Source organism: Lycorma delicatula, chromosome 2 (assembly GCF_047948215.1).
Source record: "Lycorma delicatula isolate Av1 chromosome 2, ASM4794821v1, whole genome shotgun sequence".
Lineage (NCBI taxonomy): Eukaryota > Metazoa > Arthropoda > Insecta > Hemiptera > Fulgoridae > Lycorma > Lycorma delicatula.
This window is the reverse complement of record NC_134456.1, coordinates 197,977,249-198,005,152: the sequence shown is the minus strand read 5'-3', so window position 1 is coordinate 198,005,152 and position 27,904 is coordinate 197,977,249. Positions and strand designations below refer to the sequence as shown.

Genomic DNA, 27,904 nt, shown 5'->3' with positions numbered 1-27,904 from the left:
GGCGCCTTCCTTGGTAAAATATTCCGGAGGTAAAATAGTCCCCCGTTCGGATCTCCGGGTGGGGACTACTAAGGAAGGGGTCACCAGAAAAGTAAAAAATAACATTCTACGAATCGGAGCGTGGAATGTTAGAAGCTTAAAAAAGGTTGGTAGGCTAGAGAATTTAAAAAGGGAAATGGATAGGGTAAACGTGGATATAGTAGGAATTAGTGAGGTTCGGTGGGAAGAGGAAGGCGACTTTTGGTCGGGTGACTTTAGAGTAATTAACTCAGCGTCAAATAATGGGCAGGCAGAAGTAGGTTTCGTGATGAACAAGAAAATAGGGAGGAGAGTGGAGTATTTCAAGACGCATAGCGATAGAGTCATTGTAATAAGGATAAATTCAAAACCTAAACCGACAACGATTGTTAACGTCTATATGCCTACAAGCGCCCATGATGATTATGAGGTAGAATGTGTATACGAAGAGATTGATGAAGCAATTAAACACGTAAAAGGAGATGAAAATTTAATAATAGTTGGAGATTGGAATGCAAGCATTGGAAAAGGCAAGGAAGGAAATATAGTGGGTGAATACGGGCTGGGCAAAAGGAATGAAAGAGGGGACCGACTTATAGAGTTTTGCACGAAGTATAATTTAGTAATTGCCAACACCCAATTTAAAAATCATAATAGAAGAATATACACTTGGAAAAAGCCAGGCGATACTGCAAGGTATCAGATAGATTATATCATGGTTAAGCAAAGATTTAGAAATCAACTCGTGGACTGCAAAACTTACCCTGGAGCAGACATTGATAGTGACCATAATTTGGTGATAATAAAATGTAGATTGGGGTTTAAAAACCTGAAGAAAAGGTGTCAGATGAATCGGTGGAATTTAGAGAAGCTTGAGGAAGAGGAGGTAAAGAAGATTTTTGAGGAGGACATCACAAGAGGTCTGAGTAAAAAAGATAAGATAGAAAATGTAGAAGAAGAATGGGAGAATGTTAAAAAGGAAATTCTTAAATCAGCAGAAGCTTAGAACTTAGCTTAGAACTTAGGCGGAATAAAGAGAACTGGTAGAAAACCTTGGGTTTCAGACGATATATTGCAGCTGATGGATGAACGTAGAAAATATAAGAATGCTAGTGATGAAGAAAGTAAAAGGAACTATCGGCAATTAAGAAATGCTATAAACAGGAAGTGCAAACTGGCGAAAGAAGAGTGGATTAAAGAAAAGTGTTCAGAAGTGGAAAGAGAAATGAACATTGGTAAAATAGACGGAGCATACAGGAAAGTTAAGGAAAATTTTGGGGTACATAAATTAAAATCTAATAATGTGTTAAACAAAGATGGTACACCTATATATAATACGAAAGGTAAAGTCAATAGATGGGTGGAATATATTGAAGAGTTATACGGAGGAAATGAATTAGAAAATGGTTTTATAGAGGAAGAAGAGGAAGTTGAGGAGGATGAAATGGGAGAAACAATACTGACATCTGAATTTAAGAGAGCATTAAAAGATTTAAATGGCAGAAAGGCTCCTGGAATAGACGGAATACCTGTAGAATTACTGCGCAGTGCAGGGGAGGAGGCGATTGATAGATTATACAAACTGGTGTGTAATATTTATGAAAAAGGGGAATTTCCGTCAAACTTCAAAACAAGTGTTATAGTAATGATACCAAAGAAATCAGGGGCAGATAAATGTGAAGAATCCAGAACAATTAGTTTAACTAGTCATGCATCAAAAATCTTAACTAGAATTCTATACAGAAGAATTGAGAGGAGAGTGGAGGAAGTGTTAGGAGAAGACCAATTTGGTTTCAGGAAAAGTATAGGGACAAGGGAAGCAATTTTAGGCCTCAGATTAATAGTAGAAGGAAGATTAAAGAAAAACAAACCAACATACTTGGCGTTTATAGACCTAGAAAAGGCATTCGATAACGTAGACTGGAATAAAATGTTCAGCATTTTAAAAAAATTAGGGTTCAAATACAGAGATAGAAGAACAATTGCTAACATGTACAGGAACCAAACAGCAACAATAATAATCGAAGAACATAACAAAGAAGCCGTAATAAGAAAGGGAGTCCAACAAGGATGTTCCCTATCCCCGTTACTTTTTAATCTTTACATGGAACTAGCAGTTAACGATGTTATAGAACAATTTAGATTCAGAGTAACAGTACAAGGTGAAAAGATAAAGATGCTACGATTTGCTGATGATATAGTAATTCTAGCCGAGAGTAAAAAGGATTTAGAAGAAACAATGAATGGCACAGATGAAGTCCTATGCAAGAACTATCGCATGAAAATAAACAAATACAAAACAAAAGTAATGAAATGTAGTAGAAATAACAAAGATGGACCACTGAATGTGAAAATAGGAGGAGAAAAGATTATGGAGGTAGAAGAATTTTGTTATTTGGGAAGTAGAATTACTAAAGATGGACGAAGCAGGAGCGATATAAAATGCCGAATAGCACAAGCTAAACGAGCCTTCAGTAAGAAATATAAGTTGTTTACATCAAAAATTAATTTAAATGTCAGGAAAAGATTTTTGAAAGTGTATGTTTGGAGTGTCGCTTTATATGGAAGTGAAACTTGGACAATCGGAGTATCTGAGAAGAAAAGGTTAGAAGCTTTTGAAATGTGGTGCTATAGGAGAATGTTAAAAATCAGATGGGTGGATAAAGTGACAAATGAGGAGGTATTGCGGCAAATAGATGAAGAAAGAAGCATTTTGAAAAATATAGTTAAAAGAAGAGACAGACTTATAGGCCACATACTAAGGCATCCTGGAATAGTCGCTTTAATTTTGGAAGGACAGGTAGAAGGGAAAAATTGTGTAGGCAGGCCACGTTTGGAATATGTAAAACAAATTGTTAGGGATGTAGGATGTAGAGGGTATACTGAAATGAAACGACTAGCACTAGATAGGGAATCTTGGAGAGCTGCATCAAACCAGTCAAAGGACTGAAGACAAAAAAAAAAAATAAAATTAAAATAAACAAATTCAACTGGCAGTACATAAATCTTTATGAGATTATCTTAAAAACGAGATTAGTAACCCATGTCAAAATAATCAATCTTTAACAAAACAATTCCCACTTTTATTACATTTTTCTTATTGCTACTTATATTTTATTTGAATAATAATAATTAACTAACAATTACTGTTTAACATAAATAAAGTTTTTATTTTTTTATTTATAACTATTTTATTACCATTAACAGTAACGTTACTTAATTACAAAAAAGATAACCTGAGTAAAGATATAAAATTGTGATATGAAAAATTTCATCTCTTATCAAATACACAAAAATATTTGACAGAAACCCTGATAACTTAAACAGCTAACTGGAATTTAAAAAAGAAAAAAGTTTCAAGCTGAAACCTTTTACAATTATCTAGACATTAATTTTCTACTAAATAATTATTATGTAACTTTTTTTAATCACTGTGTATACACCTCATTACCTTCACCTGTGTACACCTGTATATACCTTCATTAGAAAAAATTCACTATAATTGATTGTTATTTTTATTATCATTTATGTTACAATTAATGAGAAAAAAAATTATGTATAAAACTAAATATAATATGAATAACAGAATATGAAATAATAAAACTGTCTTAAATTACTAATTATTTTTCTTCACTCCCATTTGTTTCTGGAAGTGAAGCATGAAATGTTTTTTAAATAACTCATTTTCTACAAAGTTCAAGTAGCTTCTCTTTTTTCTTCTGTATGGTAATAATTATTAAATCTATTTAATCATTTTTAATTTTTTTTGTGATCATATTTTGATTGTTGCCGTCTCTGTGAGCAAGTATTTATATACATGTCTGAATAATTATATTTGTACTGAATAACAAATGGAGTTGGTTTTCATACGTGAAACATTTTACATTAAGCAAATTAACTTATCAATTTTCTTTTTTAATATATTAATTTTTCATTAAATGCTCCAACAGATTTTTTAAGTAAATGAAATCATTAACCTTAGTTTATTGATCTAAATGAAATCTAAAATATTACTTATCTACCAAGTTTCTATTTTTACCAATTTTGTTGTAACTGACTTAAAAGTGTTTCTTATATCTATAAAAATTGTAAGTTATAGAATCACTGACACACTAAATGGGAATAAACTGTTTTTTGGATTCTGTGCTATTGTGTATAGAGTCCACTTCCATAAAAGAGTGGCCACTTTCAGGAAACTACTTGAAAAAAGGAGAAACTTCTCAACAGGAAATATCTGGACTATATTTAAAAACAGTATAAATAATTTAGGATTTTGGTTCCAACCACAAGTGTCAGAAAATAAAGTTAAATGTTTTCAGGCAGTTTCTCAGTGCACAAGTTCAGAACTGCCTCTACAATCATTGATCTTCAGAAAAAGCAAAGCCTTGGCTGGAATTTTAAGCTTCATACACAGTTAACTTGAAAGAGTTTAATCTGCTTTTATAATAAATCAATGAAAAATCAGAATTTGGAATATGGAGTATACTCAGCAAATCAAAAGAGATATAAATGTATTATTGTCCCTGTTGGCTGAAGACTTTTAATTCTTGTGTTCATTGTATTTTTCCTTCAATAGAAGTTTTTGCATTCTGTACTTGATTATATTATAGCATTCAATACACTTATATCCTTTTTAGGATGTAGAATTAAATAATTATTACAAATAGTACACTGAGCAGTAACCAATCTCTTACTATTTCATTTTAATCGTCTTCTTTGCACTTTTCTGCATACAAATTATTTAACTATTGATAACTGTTTTATTTAAATATTATCTTTACACTGACTTATGAACACAATGGAATTCTAGAGAAAAAAGAGATTTTATGTTATTTTTATTTACTCAATCACAATATTTGTGGAGATTTTATCCTTCTTTTATCTGAAAAGACAATTCTGGTGCAAAATTACCTTTCTTTCCTTTTCCTGAAAATCCATTGATTATTGCTCTGAGGGAAATACTCAGAGTACTAAAGATAATCATCACTATAATAAATACTCTTTTTATATCTAAAATTTTGAAAAATTATAAATAGAAGAATATTATCTTTTTTACAACAGAACTTAATAATCAGTCAGTTGTTGGTATGATTTCAAGTCATTTGTTGGCTGAGCCACTCTGGTAGAAAACTTTAAAAACCAAATAATTGTGATGGTTGATTCTAAAGAGTCAGTGTTTGCATTATTTTGTGGCTTAAGCACAACTTTTGAATTAGTTCATCATCCAGTACTCTTTCATTAATGTGAAAAGTATATTGTAAGTATTATAGCTGTTCCTATTGAAGAGATCATATACAGTTTGTTGAATTATAAACTAGTTTTACACAGATCTGTTCGGATTGCTCTCTTAAATCTTTGTTAATCTTAATTCTTTGTTAAATCTTTTTTATCATAACTTTTTTGGGGTCCTCCTCCTTCTCTTTATAAATGTCCTACCAAATTCTGTTGACCACCCACATGATAAAAGTAATTTAATAATTTCATCGTTCATGATAAGGATTTATTATCATGTAGTAGTGCTTTTGACAATATACTGCTCCATTTAAATGAAAAGATTTTCAATCTGCTGAATGATTTAACAGTACGCACTTAAATATTAATGGAACTGAGGTTATGAAATTTTCAACCTCCTCAGACAAATCAAACTTTTCCATTATTGTAAATAATGTCACTCTTATGGGTGTACATTTTTCCAATAACTGATAGCTAAATGACATGAAACATCATGTTGATAGACTAACAAGGTTAAATTCTATCATTTCTCTTTACCTATGTATCTACACAAGTATTAAAAATTGCTTATTTTGGTGTGTTTTTTCTGTTGTGAGTTGTAACTGTAACTTTTTAGAATTTACAAAAAAGGAAAAATATTGATTTATACAGAAAAATGGTATCAGAATAGTATATTGCAAGAGTGGCCATTAAACCTGCAAAATTTTCCTTTTTCAGTGAATCTAAACTTTCTTTGCGGTCTCTTAAAATATATAAATATTATATGAATCAAGATATCTTTATTAAAAATTACCATACTTGTAACACAGACCTAAGAAAAAAGAACTTGCTAATGCTGGTAAGGTGCAGGTTGAAACCTGTGGGTAGTTTTTTACTTAACTTTGAGCATAAACCTTTTAAAATTTTGCCACGGATATAAAGTAAGATTTAAAAAAATATTGAGTCTTGTTACTTCAGCCATTGGAAAAAAGTGCATAAGACCAATAAAGCAGCAGTGAAATGGAATAGCTCTTCAAAAATAGAGCTGATTTAGAGGTTGTTAATAAGTAAGGACAAAGACTAACTTTTCACACTCTAATACTAAATTAAGAAGTCTGAGTTTCAGGTAGAGTACATAAGTTATTTAGTGCATTTTATGTGTATAAAAAGAAGCTAAAAAATTAAAGAATTAAGACCCTTTAATGCAATTCTGCTGGACTAAAAATTATATTGTACAACAATGTAATTTACTGAATTTCACCATATCTTATTGTTATGGAACTTAATCTATTTTACCAACTACAAGAGAGAAACATTATATGACAGTAAAAAACTAATTTTATCTCATTTTTGACCAGGTGGATTCTGCTTATAAGTCGTCAATATATAATTTATATATTTCCAATAACGCAATAAAAAGCAAAAGCAATCTATTTTATAACCAGATGCAGCAAGTTAAATTTTCTGCAATGTTTAGTATTATCTGAGTAGACATTCAATGTGTTTGTCTACATTCATCTTCATCACAAAGATCAAAATAAAACCCATGTTTTTTATTTAAAAATCGCACTCTAGTTGCATTGCTCCTAACTATCTGTTAAATTTTCCTAACAGACCAGTATTCGGTATAAGATAATAAAGGTGTTAATATATTTATTCACACTACATTAATGGATTTTGTGAATTCCATAAAATATCTGAAAAATTGTAAATTACAATAATTCAGCTATTTGAACAAGGTTTAAAAATCAAGGTAAAAAAGAATCTTTACATTCGCATAATTATTATTACTACTACTTTATTTTAAAGCATTTGAGTGTAATGTTTTGTTTTTTAAACTGAATTAAAGATTACAATTAGCCATTATAAAATACGTAAAATGTGCCATAGTAACTGTTTAATAACCTATTGTTTCTTAATGCTCTCATTCTTTGAAGTTGAGAGTTTTTTCGATCAATAATTATTTATTATAAGCATTTGAAAAAAGTTTATGTTTTATGCTTGTTCTGACAAACTAAACAAGAAATATTAATGATAATGGAAAAAACGTTATGTCAGGGATGAGTTGATATTTGTAAATAAAATTGTAATTAAATATTTCGCGCTAGTACTGGCGATGAATAGTAACTCGGAAAAAAATTGTCTTATGAGCAAATCATAACAAATCATGTACTCAATGTTATAAAGGGATCTGTGATCGTTATATTACATTTTCTTCACCAGAGAAAATAATGCAGTTATTATTTACTACACACACTTTCTTATTCAACTTTATCAAAATATACCAACTTAGTTATTTAAATTAAAAGAAAAAAATTCGAACTAAATAAGCTGATTCTTTGAAAACAACATAATTATGTTATTTTGAAATAAGTGAAAAACTGTTGCAAGAAGAATATCTACAATTGGAAAGAACAATTACAAAAGATTAGTTATTGGGGGATTGAAAGGGAATGTTTTTCGTATTTCACGAGAGCACGTGTTCGTGTAAAGTTAAAAATTATTCAAAAAGTATAATCTTTTTAGTTTATTAAGAGAAATCTTAGTCTTAATTTGTAAAATTAATCAAATTTGTCAGATTAGCAAAAAAAGTGATTGGGAAATAAATTAAGATAATCACGATTGTTTTATCCTTATAAAGAAATCAGTTATTAAGCTTTAAGTAAAATAACCAGTGACTAGTAACAGAGGGCGTTTTACTATAAAATAAAAAGACTAGACAACAAAAATACTAACTTTCAGAAGATTAAAAATATAATACAAAAAAAAATTTAACCACATATTTTTCAACGGAAATTAAAATAACGATAACAACCTATCTTTCATACCAAGCATAAAATCTTTGCATTTTATAAAAATTGACGATAACATTTTTATTGTTTTTAAAACAATGTGACATTTTGTTCTGCATAATAAATAAGCCGATTTGTTTAATCATGACTTTATTAAACCATCAGAGTTAAAAAATACATATTTAAATTCTGTAATTCTTTTTAATGTCCATATTTTTTATCAAAATTTTTAGTAAATTAAAATAATTCATTTATAAATTAAAATTAAATGATCAATGTTTCATTATTACATATAAATTAAAACAGAAACACGTAATACATTATTATACAAAATTTATGCTTTTAAAAGGTTATCTAAATGGCTTTTTTTGTCATAACATAAAAACTATATTGCAGTCTGTTCTGTGTTAATAAATATGCATAAATATATGTACAAATAGCATGTTATCATTTCATATCGATATTAAATTATTATTAACTTACGGCATAGTCGTTGTGTTGTTACAGCTCTATATAATAACCAGGCGAATTTGAACACCAACTGACAGCGACCCCTATAACGAACTGAACTTGTGAATAGACGCCGAACTGCTGCCCACTAAATCATCAGCTGCTATCCCTCCCGCTCACAGCCAGTGTGTCGAGTTTACTAAACTCCTTAGACAACAAGCTGATGAGTGGGGAATACAAGTTAGCCGTTCTTTTACTATTCCCCTCGCAAAAGAGATAAAAAAAACCAGCTTCACAGTTTACCGAGGGAAATGAGATGTTTAAGGTTGAAAAATAAAAATAACACTCCGAATAACATTAGGAAATAATATAACGGATGAACACAACAAAAGACAAAACATTCAGATTGAATGCATTTTAATTAAGACTACCGATAATTTATGATAAAATTAATTGCAATTATTACTCTAAAAAATAAACATATCCTGCATTTCCTTTTCACGTATGATAAGTTGTTTATTTTTATTTATTATTTGTTTATGAGTTAACCAGATTCGTTACTGCATTCCTCAGCATGGTTGCTTCTGAGTTAGCTGGTCTAGGGTTCGATATTCGCAAGAGTCTGGATTTTTTCCATTCATCAGTCATTCATTTCAACTTCCACAGTAAAATACTCATTTATTCTTTTAATTAACTATAGGTATTACCTCGATTTCAGTTTCCATTAGAAATATACCGTATTTATTCGAGTACCCCCTCCCCACGAATAAGCCCCGCACCACGATTTTCCGGACTATCTAAAAAAAAATCTAGTATATACCGGTATTTTAAAGTGCAACAGATATGATAAAAAAATACGTAAATATTCAGAAAGTAAAGCATTTAATTCGTTCATTTAAATTACAATATTAATATTACATTAATAATTAATTACCGTAAGTACTAGTTTCGTTCAGAATCAGTTGGCCAGTAAAACAAAAAGATAGCCACCGGGTTGGTCTAGTGGTAAACGCGTCTTCCCAAATCAGCTGATTTGGAAGTCGAGAGTTCCAGCGTTCAAGTCCTAGTAAAGCCAGCTATTTTTACACGGATTTGAATACTAGATCGTGGATACCGGTGTTCTTTGGTGGTTGGGCTTCAATTAACCACACATCTCAGGTATGGTCGAACTGAGAATGTACAAGACTACACTTCATTCACACTCATACATATCATCCTCATTCATCCTCTGAAGTATTATCTAAACGGTAGTTACCAGAGGCTAAACGGGAAAAAGAAAGAAAGTAAAACGAAAAGAAAGTATCACGTTGAAAAGGATCATTTCAATACACTTTTTAATATGGGATTTTATTTTTAATTAATCACTGTCAATGTCAATGTCTGCAGAAGAGTTACCGGTAGTCTCCACGTCGCTCGGCCAAAGGTAACCGTCTTCACTACAATCAAGTTCATTAGATATTCCGCATTTTTTAAAACTTTTCCTTACTAATTCCGTGGAAATACCTTCCCAAACATCTTTTATCCAAACACAAATCTGGTTAAAATCTGGGCGTTTCATTCTTCCTGTAGGCGTGAGAAAGAAATTTTCATCAGCCATTCACTTACTGTACACTTGTTTTAATGCAGATTTAAACGGTTTATTTATGCAGACTTATAGTGGTTGCAAGACATGTCAATCCGCCTGGAATTATTACTTGGTCTGTCATACCCCTTTTTAAAATGTCTTTCACTTTATCAGTCGTATGCCCCCGACAACTATCCATTACTAGCATACCGGTATTTTTTTTTATTAAGTAAATCTCCTGATCGCTTTTGCCATACACACCTGATCCAATCTAAAATTAAGGTTTCGTCCATCCAACCTGATTCCTGTGCTCTGATAATAACTCCATTTACCTGTACGGTAGGAAGAGTTTTTCTTTTAAAAACATTCTTTTAAAAACATTGTTGAAAAACAAAGGTGTTTTTCAACACCTTTGTTTTTCAATACCACCAGTGCGAATCGTAACGCTTTTTTCACCTTTTTTGTTACGGTTTTGTCAAATGGCATTTCAAAATATACGGGGGGTTTGATCAGCGTTTCCTATTTGAGAAGGCAAATAGCCTTTATTTTTAAGATTTATTATGTATTTGTGAAAATGTAATATTTTTTGTTCATAAGCGTCTGAAAGTCGTTGAGAAATGGTCGTCTTTCGTCTTATTGACAAATCATTTCGTGTAAAAAAATCGTGTTATCCATCCACGGCTTGCTTTAAAATCAACTTTATTCAATGATTTAGCGATTTCACGAGCATATGATTGACACATTTCTGTCGTGACAGCATAATCGCATTTCCTTTTTCCCATAACAGAGTCATACAATTTTTTTCTATGTCTGTGTATTTTGGTTTTAAGCTACGAAAAGCCCTTTTATTGCCAGTGCCTTTCACCAGAAGTTGTTCCTTCTTACGCCGGTCTCGAATTCAGCTTTCATCTACATCAAATTTTCTTCCTGCCGCCCGATTTTATTAAACTTTACAAGATAAACTAAACAGATAAAATGCACATAACCGTCCACATATACAAACAGTACAATATCTATGGCGAATAGACAATACGACGATGGGTAACTGATACTGTAACTGTAGTGTTATTAGAACCGGATGCTGCCTATACAGAATGAATAAATTTTACAAAAATACCGTAACTTCGTTCCTATCGATAATATGAACAGGAGGTTAATAATTAAGGATGTATTCTGTATAAGCGGCATCCGGTATTGATAAACGAAAGCCTAATGTAACTATATTTATGTGATTGAATTTAGGTACTTGTAAGAAAACGTTTACTTTACATAAATTATCCTGGCTAAAGGCTATGTTTCAAGTAAGCCCTGCACCCTTATTTTTTCTCTCCAATTCCAAGAAAAAACGTGTGGGGGTACTCGAATAAATACGGTATTTTGTAGAGACCAATAAATCCCAATTCTGGTCGGGATTCGAACCCAGAAACTTCCAGTTGAAGGGCAAAGGAGTAACCATTCGGCCCTGGAGGTCAAGTGGATTAATTAAATAATAAATGTAGATCTGAGGTCACAATAGAAAAAATGCCACCATTTAATCCATACGTTTGTAAATGAAAGCTGTCGAATTAGCCACTACTACTTATAAACGGCTTAAAATTTTTCAATAAAAGGAGTAGATGGGTTTAAATCCAATCGGTATGTATTTAAAAAAAAAATAACATTCAAATATTATTTTTAAACAAGTAGATCGACTTCAATTATTTAAAAAAAAAATTTAAGGAGGAATTTCCTCTGGTGATCCTGCTGTAAATTTTTTCCATATACATTAAGCGGATGGTTTTTTTTAACAGAAAACTAGATTGTTTACATAGGGTTCTAATTTTTTGTCGTTATCTTTGCATAGCATTAAATTGTTATAGATTAATGAACGATATAGGTTACGACCATTCTTAAATTCAAAGTGCTTTCTTACGAAACTTCAATATTACTTACGAAACGTGGAGGTAAAAATAAAAATATTTCAGCATTCAAGACAAACTTAGCTCATGTTCGGTAATAGGCACTAATGCTATTTCTGTGCATTCTTTTTCCTACTTTTATCAACACGTCTTGCCTCAAGTTTTTTTGTCACAGACAACGGTTTATGTAAGCTTAATAAATGTTTAAATGAATTTACAATTCAAAATAATATTAAAAAAAAAAAATGTATAAAACCGACCTTACAGTGCATCAACTGGCAAAATTCAATATTAATTTCTTCCTTAAATTTTGACTTTTGAAGTTGAGCAAAGTTAAGGGTAAGATGGAAGTTATTTGTTTTAATCTGAGCCAACATCAAATCTGAGTCAAAATCAAAGTTCGAAATTTAAAGAAGAACTGAAAAAATGTAACTTTAAAGTTTTAAGGGAAGTTTTTTGAAGTCGATTTTTGAAGATAATTTTGTAACAAAACTACAAGGTAATTTAGTATTGGCTTTGATTCACGCTTAGTTTTTATTATTTTTTTTGTCTTCAGTCATTTGACTGGTTTGATGCAGCTCTCCAAGATTCCCTGTCTAGTGCTGGTCGTTTCATTTCAGTATACCCTCTACATCCTACATCCCTATTTACATATTCCAAACGTGGCCTGCCTATACAATTTTTTCCTTCTATCTGTCCTTCCCATATTAAAGCGGCTATTCCAGGATGTCTTAGTATGTGGCCTATAAGTCTGTCTCTTCTGTTAACTATACTTTTCCAAATGCTTCTTTCTTCATCTATTTGCCGCAATACGTCTTCATTTGTCACTTTATCCACCCATCTGATTTTTAACATTCTCCTATAGCACCATATTTCAAAAGCTTCTAACCTTTTCTTCTCAGATACTCCGATTGTCCAAGTTTCACTTCCATATAAAGCGACACTCCAAACATATACTTTCAAAAATCTTTTCCTGACATTTAAATTAATTTTTGATGTAAAAAAATTATATTTCTTACTGAAGGCTCGTTTCGCTTGTGCTATTCGACATTTTATATCGCTCCTGCTTCGTCCATCTTTAGTAATTCTACTTCCCAAATAACAAAATTCTTCTACCTCCGTAATCTTTTCTCCTCCTATTTTCACATTCAGCGGTCCATCTTTGTTATTTCTACTACATTTCATTACTTTTGTTTTGTTCTTTTTTTTTTCATTCGATAGTTCTTGCGTAGGACTTCATCTATGCCGTTCATTGTTTCTTCTAAATCCTTTTTACTCTCGGCTAGAATTACTATATCATCAGCAAATCGTAGCATCTTTATCTTTTCACCTTGTACTGTTACTCCGAATCTAAATTGTTCTTTAACATCATTAACTGCTAGTTCCATGTAAAGATTAAAAAGTAACGGAAATAGGGAACATCCTTGTCGGACTCCCTTTCTTATTACGGCTGCTTTCTTATGTTCTTCAATTATTATTGTTGCTGTTTGGTTCCTGTACATGTTAGCAATTGTTCTTCTATCTCTGTATTTGTACCCTAATTTTTTTAAAATGCTGAACATTTTATTCCAGTCTACGTTATCGATTGCCTTTTCTAGGTCTATAAACGCCTAGTCTTTATAGTAGTTAAAAAATGTGCCCTCAAATTTTGATCAAACCGATTTTTTTGCCATTACGTAGCTTGATTTATATCTAAAGATTATAATTATAATAAATAGTTTAATTTCCATATAACACTGAAAAAATTGTTCAAAATTTAATGAACAAATGATAAAAAATTTACACATCTAGACCATGACAAAAAATTTATCTATGTGTTCATCTTTCCGTTAATGTTCGTTCATCTGCTTACAGTAGAAGGTATCCGTAGGCTGTGACGTTGGCCGCCATAATAATAATTGTAATAAACATCTAAGAACAAACAAAGTATTTATTATAAAAGGAAGTAGAAAGTTTTCTTCTTTTTTTTTTCGAGTCTTTTAACTGTAACTGTAGGCGGATCTACCATGAGTTACCTCCGACAACATAACAACCAAATGTCAAGAGTAATAATCATTCCATATTACAATTATTAGATAAATTATTGTTTCCTGATTACTTCTTCACTTTTTTTTCTTTTTTTAACCTCTGGGGCCACCGTTGGTACTGCTTCAGAGGATGAGATGAATGATTTGTAGCGTGTGTGAAAATGCCATGCCTGACCGGGATTCGACCCGGGACCTCCGTATGAAAGGCCGAGACGCTACCAATCGCACCACGGAGGCCGGCAATCCTTCAGTTAAATGTTTTTACTGCTACTCATCAGCATACGATAATTCATTCAAAAAATGATCTTAAAAATATTAATATCTTGATTATTGTATAATTTCCTATTTTTTAACAGTGATTTTGCAGAGAAATTAGTTTTTTGCTGTGACTAATCAAAAAGGAATTGTCATCTAAATAAATAAAAAGAAATTAACGGATGAAACCTTAAATTCCAAGTTTTTATTAGATTGTTTTTATTAAATTCATTAGATTGTGTATTGTTTTTGAATTATTTCAGGATTTCACATTTTTTATTCACAATTTTAACTTTGTATTCAATATACTAACTACTCTCAAATTGTATACGTAAATTAATATCGATAAGATCATCGGGTGTCTTCATAAAAACTCAAACAAAAATTGAACTCTGTACAACACTCAAAGTGTAAATAAATTTCAAACAATTGAAAATTCTTCTTTTTTTTTACTTTGCCTATCTTTTAGATTAAATGAAAATATATATATATATATATATATATATATTTTTTTTTTTTTTCATTTACGCAGTTATTTATAAATAATTTTTATCAGCCTAAAAAAAAAAAAAATAAAATAACTATATAACCTAATTTATGATGGAATGGAATGCAAAGTTGGCGGGAGTTTATTACTCCTTACTTATCGCAGAACCTGGACAGAACCTTGCTGCTGGATGATTCTAATCGGGCTTGTGTTTTTAAAAGGGTTATTTTATATCGTGGATCTAATTTTTCAAGTTTTGTGTATTATTATTTTAGTGAATTTAAGACGGATTTAGTTGCATTCCAAACCGTTGTTGAACCAGCGTTATCGAACCCATTTTATGGGCCGACCGCGGAAGGCTAGGCTTATGAAGCCTGTCCTCCCGACGTAATTCCCCTTCAGACCGTCTACTGAAGTCCTTTCGGTGCTAACGCTTAATAGGCTAGCAGGAATACGCCACAACGGGGCACTAACTTTATGGAGGGAGCACTGCGTCCCCTTTTCCGGAGGAGTCGCAATTGCTGATTTGTGTTAATTTTTATTGTAAGTTTTTAGAGGAAGGGTTTTGTAGAAGCTCTTCATCCGCTTCTGCTATGGCTGCCCTTCAGGACGCATCTCTGCTGGGCTCTGTTCCGGACTCCAGTCCGTGATGTTGAGACGAGTAGTGGGTCTTCCTTCTTCTTCATCTTCTTCTTCTCCCTCTTCTTCTTCCGAAGACCTCTTCATTCTTCTTTGGCCTGGACTTTCCAAGAATTGGCAGTAACCAAAGTTACATACCGTTAACCTTGAAATTCCCGTGGCTCCGAAGGGCTGAACGGGGGAAAGTGCAGGTTTCTTCCTTCTTCCGTGCTGTCAGTGGCTGCTGGGCAGGTGACTGCTGGGCTTGTGACTGCTGGGCTGATGGCTGCTGGGCTCGTTCCCTCTTTCTTCTTTCTTGAAAGGAAAGGTAATAGGGAACTTACAAAATGGTGATACCTATTCGCGATCGCGGTTTTGGGGCGGCGATTTTCTTAGAAGAAGTAAACAGAAATTATTCGCTGCACATAATTATTAATCTCCAGACACACGTGTGTCCGGGAAGGGGTTGGGGGGACCGCGTGGCCGCAGTGAAGAAACCATTTGTTTTTGTGGTGGCTGTTGGTATCTGCAACAAAAGAGGCAGAACACACACACGAAAAAAAAAATATATATATTTGAGTTTTATTTTATTTTAGAATGGCAGGATGAGAGGAAGGAAGGCCGTTTCCCAAGACGGCACGACGAGTCGATCCACATCCACGTTTCTCCCGTTTCTGAAACAAGAGAAACAAAACAAACACACGCGGAAAAAAAAAATGAGGACCGCGTTTTTGTTTTATGCACGGCTTACCGTATTTGACGTCTTCAGACTATATAACTCGCGAAAATTAAGCACTCGCGACCCCTGAAACGCATCTGACGCGCTATTCCGTTTATGGCTCATGCGATATGGAGGCCCCTAAGCCTGGTTTGTCGATTCTCGGCTCCCGCACCGCACCATCACGGTGGTTCGTCCAGTACGGCGTAAGGCCGCTTCCTTACAACTGTCGGGGTTGGGTCCTCTCGGCAGATGTCCCGAAGATGACTGTGTTCGGACACAGCCGCTCTCCCGAACAATCTGCGCGCCTGCGCCACCCCCACCTCAGACACGGATTGAAATCTCGCATCAGATCGGAGAGTGGCGTTCCTGACGAACCACGGAGCTCCAAAGATCGTCCGCAACGCGATGTTTTGGACGGCCTCGATCTTCTTTTGAAGCGAGGAGCTCAACACTGCCCCCCATGCCGGGTAAGCATATGTCAGAATCGGCAGTACGTACAGCCGAAAAATGAGTAGCTTAGTTGCCAGTGGGTACGGGCTGGCACTGTTCAGCACTGGGTATAGCGAGGCTCTGGCGGCCTTAGCCCTCCGGGTCGCATAATTTACATGTTCGCCGAAGGTAAGCCGCCTGTTCAACACCACCCCCAGGTACTTAACCGTTTTCTCAAAAGGGATTTTCTCCCCTGAGATTTCCAGCTGTCTGGCCGGTTTTCGTGTCTTGTATGTGAACATCACGGCCACCGATTTTTCACCGTTGACCCCGATTCTCCACATATCGAGCCACGGTTCCACTAAGTCCAGCTGCCTTTGGAGCCTCCGGACCGCGTAATCCACATTTGCGGATCCGTAGAAATATGCCGTGTCGTCTGCATAAAGGGCCGTTTTGACCCCTTCCGACAGCGGCATATCGTTCACGTACAAAGTGTACAAGAACGGGGAAAGCACTGCTCCTTGGGGAACCCCAGCGGCTATTTCTCTGGTAGAAGAAATCGTTTCCCCTACGCGCACGACAAAACGTCGGTCTAGCAAATATGATCGCATCAGTCTGACATAGCGGTACGGAATCGCCGATCGCGCTAGTTTATAAAGCATCCCGCTATGGCAACTAATTTATGAGGGATATTAGGCGATAAATATTAAACGACTCTTCTGTAACTGATCGCCCAAGATGCCATAAAAATTGGTGCCAAGTAACAAATGTCGTTTTCTCTCATATAGCAATTTTTCTTTAAATTCCCATTTTTTATTCTGAATTTAACGGTTTTATATTACATAACATTTAATATTCCTATCTCAAAAATAAATGTGTTAATGGAAAATAAGTTTTTAATTCAATCTAGAAAATTTACTTATAAATTAAAAATGGGAATTTTCACCATTTTTAATTTACTTATGACTTTAAATTATTCGACCTAATGTAGGCTAACAGTATATATATTCTAATTTATTGTGCTAATAACAGATGATTTTTTTTAATATTAATTTTTTTATAGAATACGTAAGCGGTTAAAAAACTTAAATGAAAATTTAAATAGAGGATAAAAAAGGGGGAAATTGCCAGATTAACAAATTTATTTGCTTTGCTGTTTTTTTTTTTTTTTAAGAGATTATCTATTTTCAGTTTCTAGATTTCTTATTCAGTTTGTAGATAACAGGTTTATTTATAGAAAAATGAACTGTGGTTTAGAGAATTATAATTTTTGATAAAACTGCGGATAAGACATCCAAAATGGCTTTAAAAAAATAAAACATAATATTGAAAGAACTAAAAAGAATCAATTTGATTCTTCTTTAAATTTCGACTTTTTAACTTACCGCTAATTAAAAACAAACAATTTAAGCCTATTTATTCTTAATTAGCAATGAATTAAAAAATTCAGAAGATAAATTACATAACATTTTTTTTTGAATGTATTTTTCTAATTTCCGTTTTATTTTTGTAAAATACGGCTAACCCTACAAGATACAATTCGGCGTATGAAAAAAAGACGTTTGTCAGAAACGCTAAGACAAAAATTAGCGTTCTAATAAAAATAAGGAAAGGAATAAAAAGAGATGACGTTAAATAACCACAACTAAGCACGAATTAAGAATGTATGAAATGAAAGAATGTGCATTTCTTTACGTTAAGTTTTCCAACTAATTTTCTTGAAACTACTGTAAAAGGATTTTGATTATGAGAACGACTGCAAGCCATGTATAACAATACAGTATTGAATAGTGATAAAAATCAAACGAAAATATCTTTGGAACATCTACATGATCATGAAGTTTCTCGTTCAAAAATTTTCTACTGGTGTTAAAAATGAAAAAATTCTTCGAAATTGATGCGTATCATCATAAAATATGCAAGAAAAAATCATTCACATTAAATTAGAAATCTCCTTCGATTTTGCAGTCAGAAACAGAAAGTAAGCTCCTTCAGAATTAACACGGTGTTTCTTCTATCTCTGTTGCTTTATATGGATCAGAGCCATAAGAAAAATTAGGAAAAGTAGTGGAAACCAACTGATCAATGTATCCCATTCTGTTAATGCATTGTCTCAGTAGCGCAAAAGCCGTATGCCTTGATAGCGGGATTCTTTAGATTTCTGAAGATTATTGAAGCTTTATGAAGACCGAATAAAATTTCGAAAAACTTTCAAGTGTAAAAAATAAAAAACTTTTAAAGTATAAAAAATCTTTATCATGAAAAATAAAAAAAATAATCAATAGACTTTCACATTTTTAATTTTTAACAAAATTTATTGCTTTTGATGTTCTATTTTTTTTCTTCAAAGAATTTCTAGTAATTCAAATTTAATTTGCCGATTTAAAGACTTTTTCGCCGTTCTCTGTGGCGGAGTGGTAGCATTTCAGCCTTTCATTGGGAGGTGTGTTACGGGTTCGAATCCCGGTCAGGCATTAACATTTTTTTTCATACGCTACAAATTTCCTTTCTCATAGGGTAAATGACCAAAGCAGTTGATACCAGTCATCTAAAAATAAAAATTGTTTAAAATATTTTTCTTCTTATTTATTTACATTTAAGCATTTATTAAAGTCTCCCAAATTTAATTATTTTCATTATTACTCATAAAAAATTAGAATTTCAACTCAACGAGCATGTACGTTTTTAATATGTTCAACCCATATTCGTCATAAAAGAACGTTCAACTTAAGATTCAGTTGGCTGGTTATTTATTCATACTTATTGACATGGTAATTTATTCATATTGGTCGTATATTGTTATCACACATATGCCTGATTTAATATCGGCATATGTAGCAGCTCAGATGCCATCTGATATACCGTTGTATACCGTTGATATACCGTTGTATACGACAACGGTAGCAGCTCAGATGCCATCTGGAGTACAGTATACGTACGCTCTGTCGCCATCCACATTACGAACCATCGAAGCCATTCGACAACAACAGCCCTTTTCAGGGCTACCATAAAGTTATAAATTACAACGAGCCGTCGAAGCCAATCGACAACAACAGCCCTTCTCAGGGTTACTACAAGGTTATTAAGTGTTACGTGCCGTCGAAACCATTCGGCGACAATATCTAGTTCTTCATTCATATTTGCTGACGAAGGTGCTGATGTGGCAGTTACCTACGATTTAGCGGCCATTGCTAACATTGGATTAGGAAGAAGATATAGGTTAGGGCGCCATGAGTCGGTCATCTCGCCCAGGAGGGTAAACTATGGCCCGGTCAGATGCTCATCGAGTGTCCGACTACAGGAGTCCTGGACCGGGACTCATTAAATGTTCGAGGCAAAACTCTATATTTTATAATAATTAATTCCAGCGAAGGAGAAGAAAAGACTATGGCAGTCCTAGTTGAAGCTGTGGGCGAAATTGTTAGCCTAGGATCAACAATGCGGTTTGGTACTGACGCCAATAAGCTTGGGCAGAACCTCAGGAGCCTAGTTGAATACCAAGGCTGGAGGACCTCAAGGAATATTGAGTTTCATTTAGATGATGATAAATTAGACTTAACCAAGAAAGCCACAAACCTTCAAACAAGCAACCGCGGGGCGAGCCTTAGCCATGATGGACGTGCGAACTGAGGGGAGGACGTACGCTGATCTTCTCAGGCATGATAAGGCAGAAGTGGGGGGTGTTGCTGAGGTCTTGTCGGTCGGAAAATAATTTTCCTAGTAAAATGTTCCACAAGTTACAAAAATTCAGTCTAATTTACTTTCATTAGATACTACATCATTTGGAAGTAATGTCTGCAGTCATACTTCCATGATTTTATCCTTATAAATAACTTCCTCAATTAATTTCACTGAAGTGAAAACTCGCGCCTACACTTATCCTCAAAATACTGTACATCAAGCCCAGTGGCGTAATTACTCTGCAGAATAACAAACTCATATCCAACTCTGTGTCCGAGTCCTAAATTGCTCATTTAAAAATCTAAACTATTTGAATCAGTCTAACTCGTTCACGTTTGCATGGACGCTGTACTTTCAAACAGATCCTCTGTATTTTGCTATGGTTTTTGTTATCCAGATCCAGCGTCCGCCACGGCACCCGACCTTAACGATCTACCCATATTACGTGGTTTCTTCTTTGTTATCCCAATAATTTACACAGATAGATTTTTAACCAAATCTTCGATATGTTTGTCAAGATAACGTTTCTTTTTTTGGATTTACTTATTTAAATTATTCTGATGTATAGTATAAATCTCTATTTATGTTTCTCTACAAGCGTCGTTCATAAAAATCAAATTGTTACGGATCTTCTTTCTATTCTTACTTAATAATAATAATATTAATAATAATAATCTTACCTAAATAATCAGTAAAAATTTTACCACCATTCTTACCGTTAATTTTCTAGAAAAATATTCTTTAGTTTCACTGTTAGAAGTTAACTGCCGATCGATTGCAACTGTTAAACCTTTTCATTCACTTTACACTTGATCTATTAAAATGTTACAGGTACAAAACTAACCCGTTTTAATTTATTCAGTCCATTTCTTGTGCTACGTTTTATGTGGAGTTCTTCGAAATTTTATCACGAGTAAATTTCATTATAACCAGCAATACAGACAGTACAAGTTATTAAACTTATAAACCTCACAATAAAAGTAGGCGGTTTCATCGATCATGTTTGCATCGACAAAGAGTGTGACTTATAGTTTTGTTGTTTATTAGAATAGCTTTAGGTTAAATTATAGACCGAAATCAAATGTAGAAACTATTTCTAAATAATATTTTCTGTTTCCTTTCAATAACTCATTCAATTATTAATCATTTTTTGAAATGAGTTAAGTTATTATGTAAGTGAACGTTAAATTCTGAAGTTTGCGTACACTTTATGTTTTCATAATCTATTTTATACAAATTTGTGTAAGGATAATCCGATTAATAACAAAAAAAGAAAAAAAATTAAACGTAGGTCGTTCGATGTAATCGTATTGAACTGAATGTTTTGTGAATGATAGAATATTTTATTAACACTGCCGTCGCTGCTCATAGTTATTGATATTGTTTACCTTTTTTATGATAGCGAAATAGTCCGACTGGTTTTTTCATACATGACCTTCAAGAATACGACGTAATATTCATAAACAAGAAATTAAAATGTAGTCATTTTCCTTAAAATATTAATAAAATTTTAGGAATACACTTCATAGAATCTCCATATCCTCGTCGTTTTCTTTGCTTTTTCTTTCTTCGAATTCGTATTACCAAGACGTATGTCTATATAAAGCACGAAACCGCGCACGCCGGTACACACACTCACACACTTAGTTACAATGAAGCTAAGTAATAAAAAGTAATTTAAAACTCAAGAAATAACCTTACTTGGGATTTACGTCGCTTTAGGGAAAAAAGATTATTTTTATTTCGTTGAATGCAATCATTAATGCCAATGTCAAGGATCACAATATCATGCCATTCTAACTTCACTATAATTATATATTTGTTGATCAATTTGTTCTTTATTGAAGGACGGCCATAAACACTATTTAAAAATTCTCATCTGTACTTTCTGAAAAGGGAATATATAAGGATTTGAAATATCACTTGGATATTTATTTCAGTTTGTAAAGTCAGAGTAAAGCCTACAATTTACTTGATGATGTAAGCTTAACTCAACTATAGATTGATTGCTATAGTTTAACCCCTGATAGGAAACATAATCTGACGTACCGAGTTGGTCTAGTGGTGAACGTGCCTTTGTAAATCAGCTGATTTCGAAGTCGAGAATTCCAACGTTCAAATCCTAGTAAAGGCAGTTACTTTTATACGGATTTGAATACTAGGTCATGGATACCGGTATTCTTTGGTGATTTGGGTTTGGTGATTAACCACACAGAAATACAGACAAGTACAAAAATACAGAAGTACAGAAATGGTCGACCTGAGACTGTACAAGACTACACTTCACTTACATTCATCCTCTGAAGTAATACCTGACAGTGATTCCTGGAGGCTAAAAAAAAAAATAAGGAAACATAATCTGTGCATAAGCCTGCTTGCAATATTGCCATCCTTTGACAGAAGTGGCCACTTTGCTACCTTAGCTTAGAAGACAGCCTCTACATCCTTGCATGTGAAACCATTGGAATCAATTATTATTACAATTATTCACCAGAAAAGGAGATCAAAGATAAATACTGGAATATGTTGGAGAGGGAGAAAATTAACCCATAGTTGGATAGGGAATCCTTGGGAGATCATGGTCATTTACTGACTGAAAAACTATTGTTCTTTATCCAAACATTATACTTTATTTCCTTTTCAACATTATTCATCTAATTACTCGTACTAAGTAATTCCATTATTGAGTAATGGAAAAAATTTTGACCACTCTATAACATGTTTGTTTCGCCAATATTCATTTAATACTTATTTATAGAAAGAAATTTCGAAATTATTATTTGATTAACAAGGTTTAAAATTGACAAAAAAAAAATAGCCCAGAATTATATTTATTAAGAGTATTTTTTATCAGTTAAGTTTCTTTTTAATCAATTTCTTAAAAATATATTTTACTTTCAAATTAAACACATTTAATTTCTTTTAAGACATTTCAAGTGATCATATAATAAAAAAAGAAATTTTTATGTAACTAAAATGATTAATTACTGATTTTGCGTTTTCTAGGTGTTGATACACGACTATTGCTTGACTGAGCTTTTGGTGGATCTCTTTGTTTGCCTCCCACCATTACAGCTGTTGGACTGAACACACGTGTCTCCATTTCCTAATGTTATTAAAAAAACAGAACAAGATAATACATTTATAACAACATAGGAGCAACAAGATTTAGAACTGTTTATCTGAATAAAAAAAAAATTATATAATATTTCTTTTATATAAATAATTATTTTGTTTGTGTTGTCAGTTGTGACTGGGTAGATAGATTAATTTTTTCTTTCTGTTTTGTGCCAATCTGCTTGCCTTAACATATATCATATACCATATCTTCAATTATCTGATTTGCATATTAATTTTTGCCTTATACTAAAAGAAATAGAACAAATTAGAGATTATTTATTGGTTAATGATATTCTGATAATTAATTTCTAATTAGTTAATAATATAAATTAGAAATTAGTTCTAAATTTCTTCTAGAAATAATTTCAACAACCTTAATGTATGACCTAGTGACTTTATTTATTTTTTTTATAAAATTCTACCACAAACCTTTTTCTACCAATTTGTCTTATGACATCTTCATTTAATGTTTTATCTTCCCACTGAAGTTTGAACATTCTTGTGTATTATTACACTCCTAAACCCTTTATGCTATGTTTTTCCAGTTTTTTTGTTATCCATGTTTTATGGCCGTAAGTGTAATTAATTACATTTCAAACACCATATCTACTCAGAAGGGAAATTGTGTAGTTAGGATTAAATATGAAATATTTGTTTATATAATGAAAATAAAATTTCTTAGAATTAATTTTTCAAGTGATGTTTACAATGATTCTTTCAAATACTTCTGAAACGTTTTTACTAGGTTGTAAAGGTTCATTCCTCATATACCATTAATATAATCTCTAATTAAAAATTTATATATTGATACACTAATTAATACTTTATGTACCATATTAGAAAAATCTGTCACCAATTAGTAATTAGCAGATCAGTGTTTTGGGTGAAAAGCTGTGCAACCTTATAGCATGATTTTTAGTCACCAAGATTTGTAGCATTTTCAATTATGATTGATATATAGATCTTTAACCATAAACCTTTTCAGAGAAAAGGTTTTAACACAAAAATCAATCTGATACAACTCTAGAAATATCCATATTTTTTACTAAAATCTTGTCTTGTACTAAAGGCAAATAAATCTGGCACATTGTAATACATACAAGAAACAGCCTTATTACGCATTAATTGATATTTGTAGAGAATAATAATCATCTGAATTAGAGCATCCGACCAGTTTGTTTAAAGTGAAATTAAAAAACTAAATTTTTTTATTAAAACTTATTACTAAACACTCATATTCTTTTGATGAATTTTTATATAATAATTGAAAAAACCAGAACTTTTGCAGTCTTATTAAAAAAGACTATATGGTGGTGGCTTAAAATTGTTACATAGCCTTCGTAGACAGTTTTTTTTTGTCTTGACTGGTTTGATGCAGCTCTCCAAGATTCCCTATCTAGTGCTAGTCGTTTCATTTCAATATACCCTCTACATCCTACATCCCTAACAATTTGTTTTACATATTCCAAACGTGGCCTGCCTACACAATTTTTCCCTTCTACCTGTCCTTCCAATATTAAAGCGACTGACTATTCCAGGATGCCTTAGTATGTGGCCTTAGTCTGTCTCTTCTTTTAACTATATTTTTCCAAATGCTTCTTTCTTCATCTATTTGCCGCAATACCTCTTCATTTGTCACTTTATCCACCCATCTGATTTTTAACATTCTCCTATAGCACCATATTTCAAAAGCTTCTAACCTTTTCTTCTCAGATACTCCGCTTGTCCAAGTTTCACTTCCATATAAAGCGACACTCCAAACATACACTTTCAAAAATCTTTTCCTGACATTTAAATTAATTTTTGATGTAAACAAATTATATTTCTGAACATTTTTCTTTAATCCACTCTTCTTTCGCTAGTTTGCGATTCCTGTTTATAGTATTTCTTAATTGTCGATAGTTCCTTTTACTTTCTTCATCACTAGCATTCTTATATTTTCTATGTTCATCCATCAGCTGCAATACGAGGTGCGACAATAAAGTAATGAGACTGATGTGAAAAAAAATGTTGCTTACCGTTTTAGTCATGTTTAGTGTTGTCTCCTTCAAAGTAGTTCCCCTCTGAACACACTTATTCCAGCGATTCTGCCATTGATGGTAACATTTCTGGAACTCATCTTCTGTAATATCCTCCAAGACCCCCACAGCTTTTTGGACATCTTGTGTTGTTTGAAAATGGTGTCCCTTGACGACCATTTTGACTCTTGGAAATATTAAAACGTCGCACGGAGCGATATCTGGTGAATAAGGTGGCTGTGGTAGTACTGAAATTTGTTGTGAGGTTAAAAATTTCTGTACTGACAGAGCAGTATGGGATGGCGCATTATCGTGATGCAGAATCCAATTATCAGCAATGTTGGCACGGACACAAAGAACTCGTTTATCAAGTCTTTCTGAAATTTCTTTGTAGAAATATCGGTTAACTGTTTGTCCAGGAGGCACCCACTCTTTATGAACAATTCCCTTGGAATCAAAGAAGCACACAAGCATGCATTTCACTTTTGACTTTGACATGCAAGCTTTTTTTGGTCTGGTGATCCCTTTGAGCACCACTGCGAACTTTGGCGTTTTGTCTCTGGATCGTATTGAAAAAACCAACCTTCATCACCAGTGATAACATGGCTCAACAAATTTGGATTGATTTCCGTTTGCTCTAACAGATCGGCTGCCACATTTTTCCGTGTTTCTCGCTGTTGTTGTGTGAGATTTTTGGGGACTATTTTTGTACAAATCTTTCTCATACCAAGATCTTCAGTTAATATTAGACGAACCGTTTCTCGATCGATGTTGAGTTCTTCTGCAATCATTTTCATGGATAATCTTCGATCAGATCGTACGATTTCAAGCACCCTGGTCAAGTTGACATCTGTCCGTGAGGTTGATGGTCGTCCACTGCGGGCTTCATCTTCAACATTCGTTCTGCCTTCACTAAAAATGTTATGCCACCGAAAAACTTGAGCTCTTGACATAACTTCCTCTCCAAAAGCCTTCTGAAGCTTACCATAAGCTGTCGTCGCGTTTTCACCCGATTTAAAGCTAAAAGAAATGGCATACTGTTGCGCAATATTTTGCAGTTTCATTTCTGTGACGAGAGACACAAACACGTGTTCACTTATTACAGCACAACTCATGACTGAGCAGTTGTATCAATGTGCCGCTTGGACTAGAAGTAGCTTATAGGCCAAGGCCAAAGATGGTGATCTATCTTATTGTTTTTACTCAGACCTCTTGCGATGTCCTCCTCAAAAATCTTCTTTACCTCCTTTTCCTCAAGCTTCTCTAAATTCCACTGATTCATCTGAGGTTTTTAAATCCCGATCCACATTTCATTAACACTAAATTATGGTCGCTATCAATGTCTGCTCCAGAGTAAGTTTTGCAGTCGACGAGTTGATTTCTAAATCTTTGCTTAACCATGATATAATCTATCTGATACCTTACAGTATCACCGGGCTTTTTCCATGTGTATATTATTCTATTATGATTTTTAAACTGGGTGTTGGCAATTACTAAATTATACTTTGTGCAAAACTCTATAAGTTGGTCCCCTCTTTCATTCCTTTTGCTCAGCCCGTATTCACCCATTATATTTCCTTCCTTGCCTTTTCCAATGCTTGCATTCCAATCTCCAACTATTATTAAATTTTCATCTCCTTTTATGTTTTTAACTGCTTCATCAATTTCTTCATATACACCCTCTACCTCATCATCATCATGGCACTTGTAGGCATATAGACATTAACAATCGTTTAGGTTTCGATTTTATCCTTATTACAATGATTCTATCGCTATGCATTTTGAAATACTTTACTCTCTTCCCTATTTTCTTGTTTATTATAAAACCTACTCCTGCCTGCCCATTATTTGAAGCTGAGTTAATTATTCTAAAATCACCTGACCAAACGTAATTTTGCTCTTCCCACTGAACCTCGCTAATTTCTACATTTATCCTATCCATTTCCCTCTTTAAATTTTCTAACCTACCATTCTTTTTTAGACGTCTAACATTACAACTCGTAGAATGTTATTTTTTAATTTTGTGGTGACCCTTTCCTTAGTAGTCCCCACCTGGTGATCCAAACCTTTAAGTCGTCCTGACTTATGCCCTTTACAAATACTGAAAGAGTTGCTGCCCTCTTTCAGGAATCTTGTCTGACTCTCAACAGATACCTCTCCGATATGGTTGCACCTTTGGTCCAGCTATTCTATATCACTGAGCACTCAAGCCCCCTCACCATTGGCAAGGTCTCATGATTCATAGAGATAGTAGACAGTGTGAGTCATAAAATACTTTTTTATAGGTTTCCTAAGGTTGGGCCATTTGGATGTATGGTGATGTCTTAAAATTGTTGTGTAGCCAGTAGACAGAGTGACACAAGTGGGAATTGGCTGCTTATTAATAAATTGACATATTCCTCACTTGTAGTGGTAAAAGATAATTAATAAACAACAATGTTGAAAATGAACCAGATAATAGATAAAATCCATCCAAGTATGCCACTCTCATTTTACTGTAGTTTAAAATAAGGCTAGCGTAAAGATAATTAAAAGCTATTTTTTAATTTTATCTTCAATGTTTTTATTTTTATTTTCTGATGTTTTCCAGCATGTTATTTATTTATTATTTTTAC

The 27,904-nt window shown here is 33.1% G+C and overlaps 2 protein-coding genes across 3 annotated transcripts in view; both read right to left on the bottom strand.

Annotated features, from left to right (window-relative positions):
- LOC142319561 (facilitated trehalose transporter Tret1-like) overlaps positions 1–8,676 on the bottom strand; it is a 151,966-nt gene extending 143,290 nt beyond the window's left edge. For both annotated transcript variants that reach the window (XM_075356963.1, XM_075356965.1), the window contains exon 1: positions 8,505–8,676. In XM_075356963.1, coding sequence (XP_075213078.1) covers positions 8,505–8,509 — 5 coding nt within the window. In that variant the 5' untranslated portion in view covers positions 8,510–8,676. The remainder of the gene's footprint in view (positions 1–8,504) is intronic.
- A 14,079-nt stretch (positions 8,677–22,755) lies between these two features.
- LOC142319560 (histidine ammonia-lyase-like) overlaps positions 22,756–27,904 on the bottom strand; it is a 54,855-nt gene continuing 49,706 nt past the window's right edge. Inside the window, exon 17 of the mRNA XM_075356962.1 lies at positions 22,756–23,257. Coding sequence (XP_075213077.1) covers positions 23,132–23,257 — 126 coding nt within the window. The 3' untranslated portion in view covers positions 22,756–23,131. The remainder of the gene's footprint in view (positions 23,258–27,904) is intronic.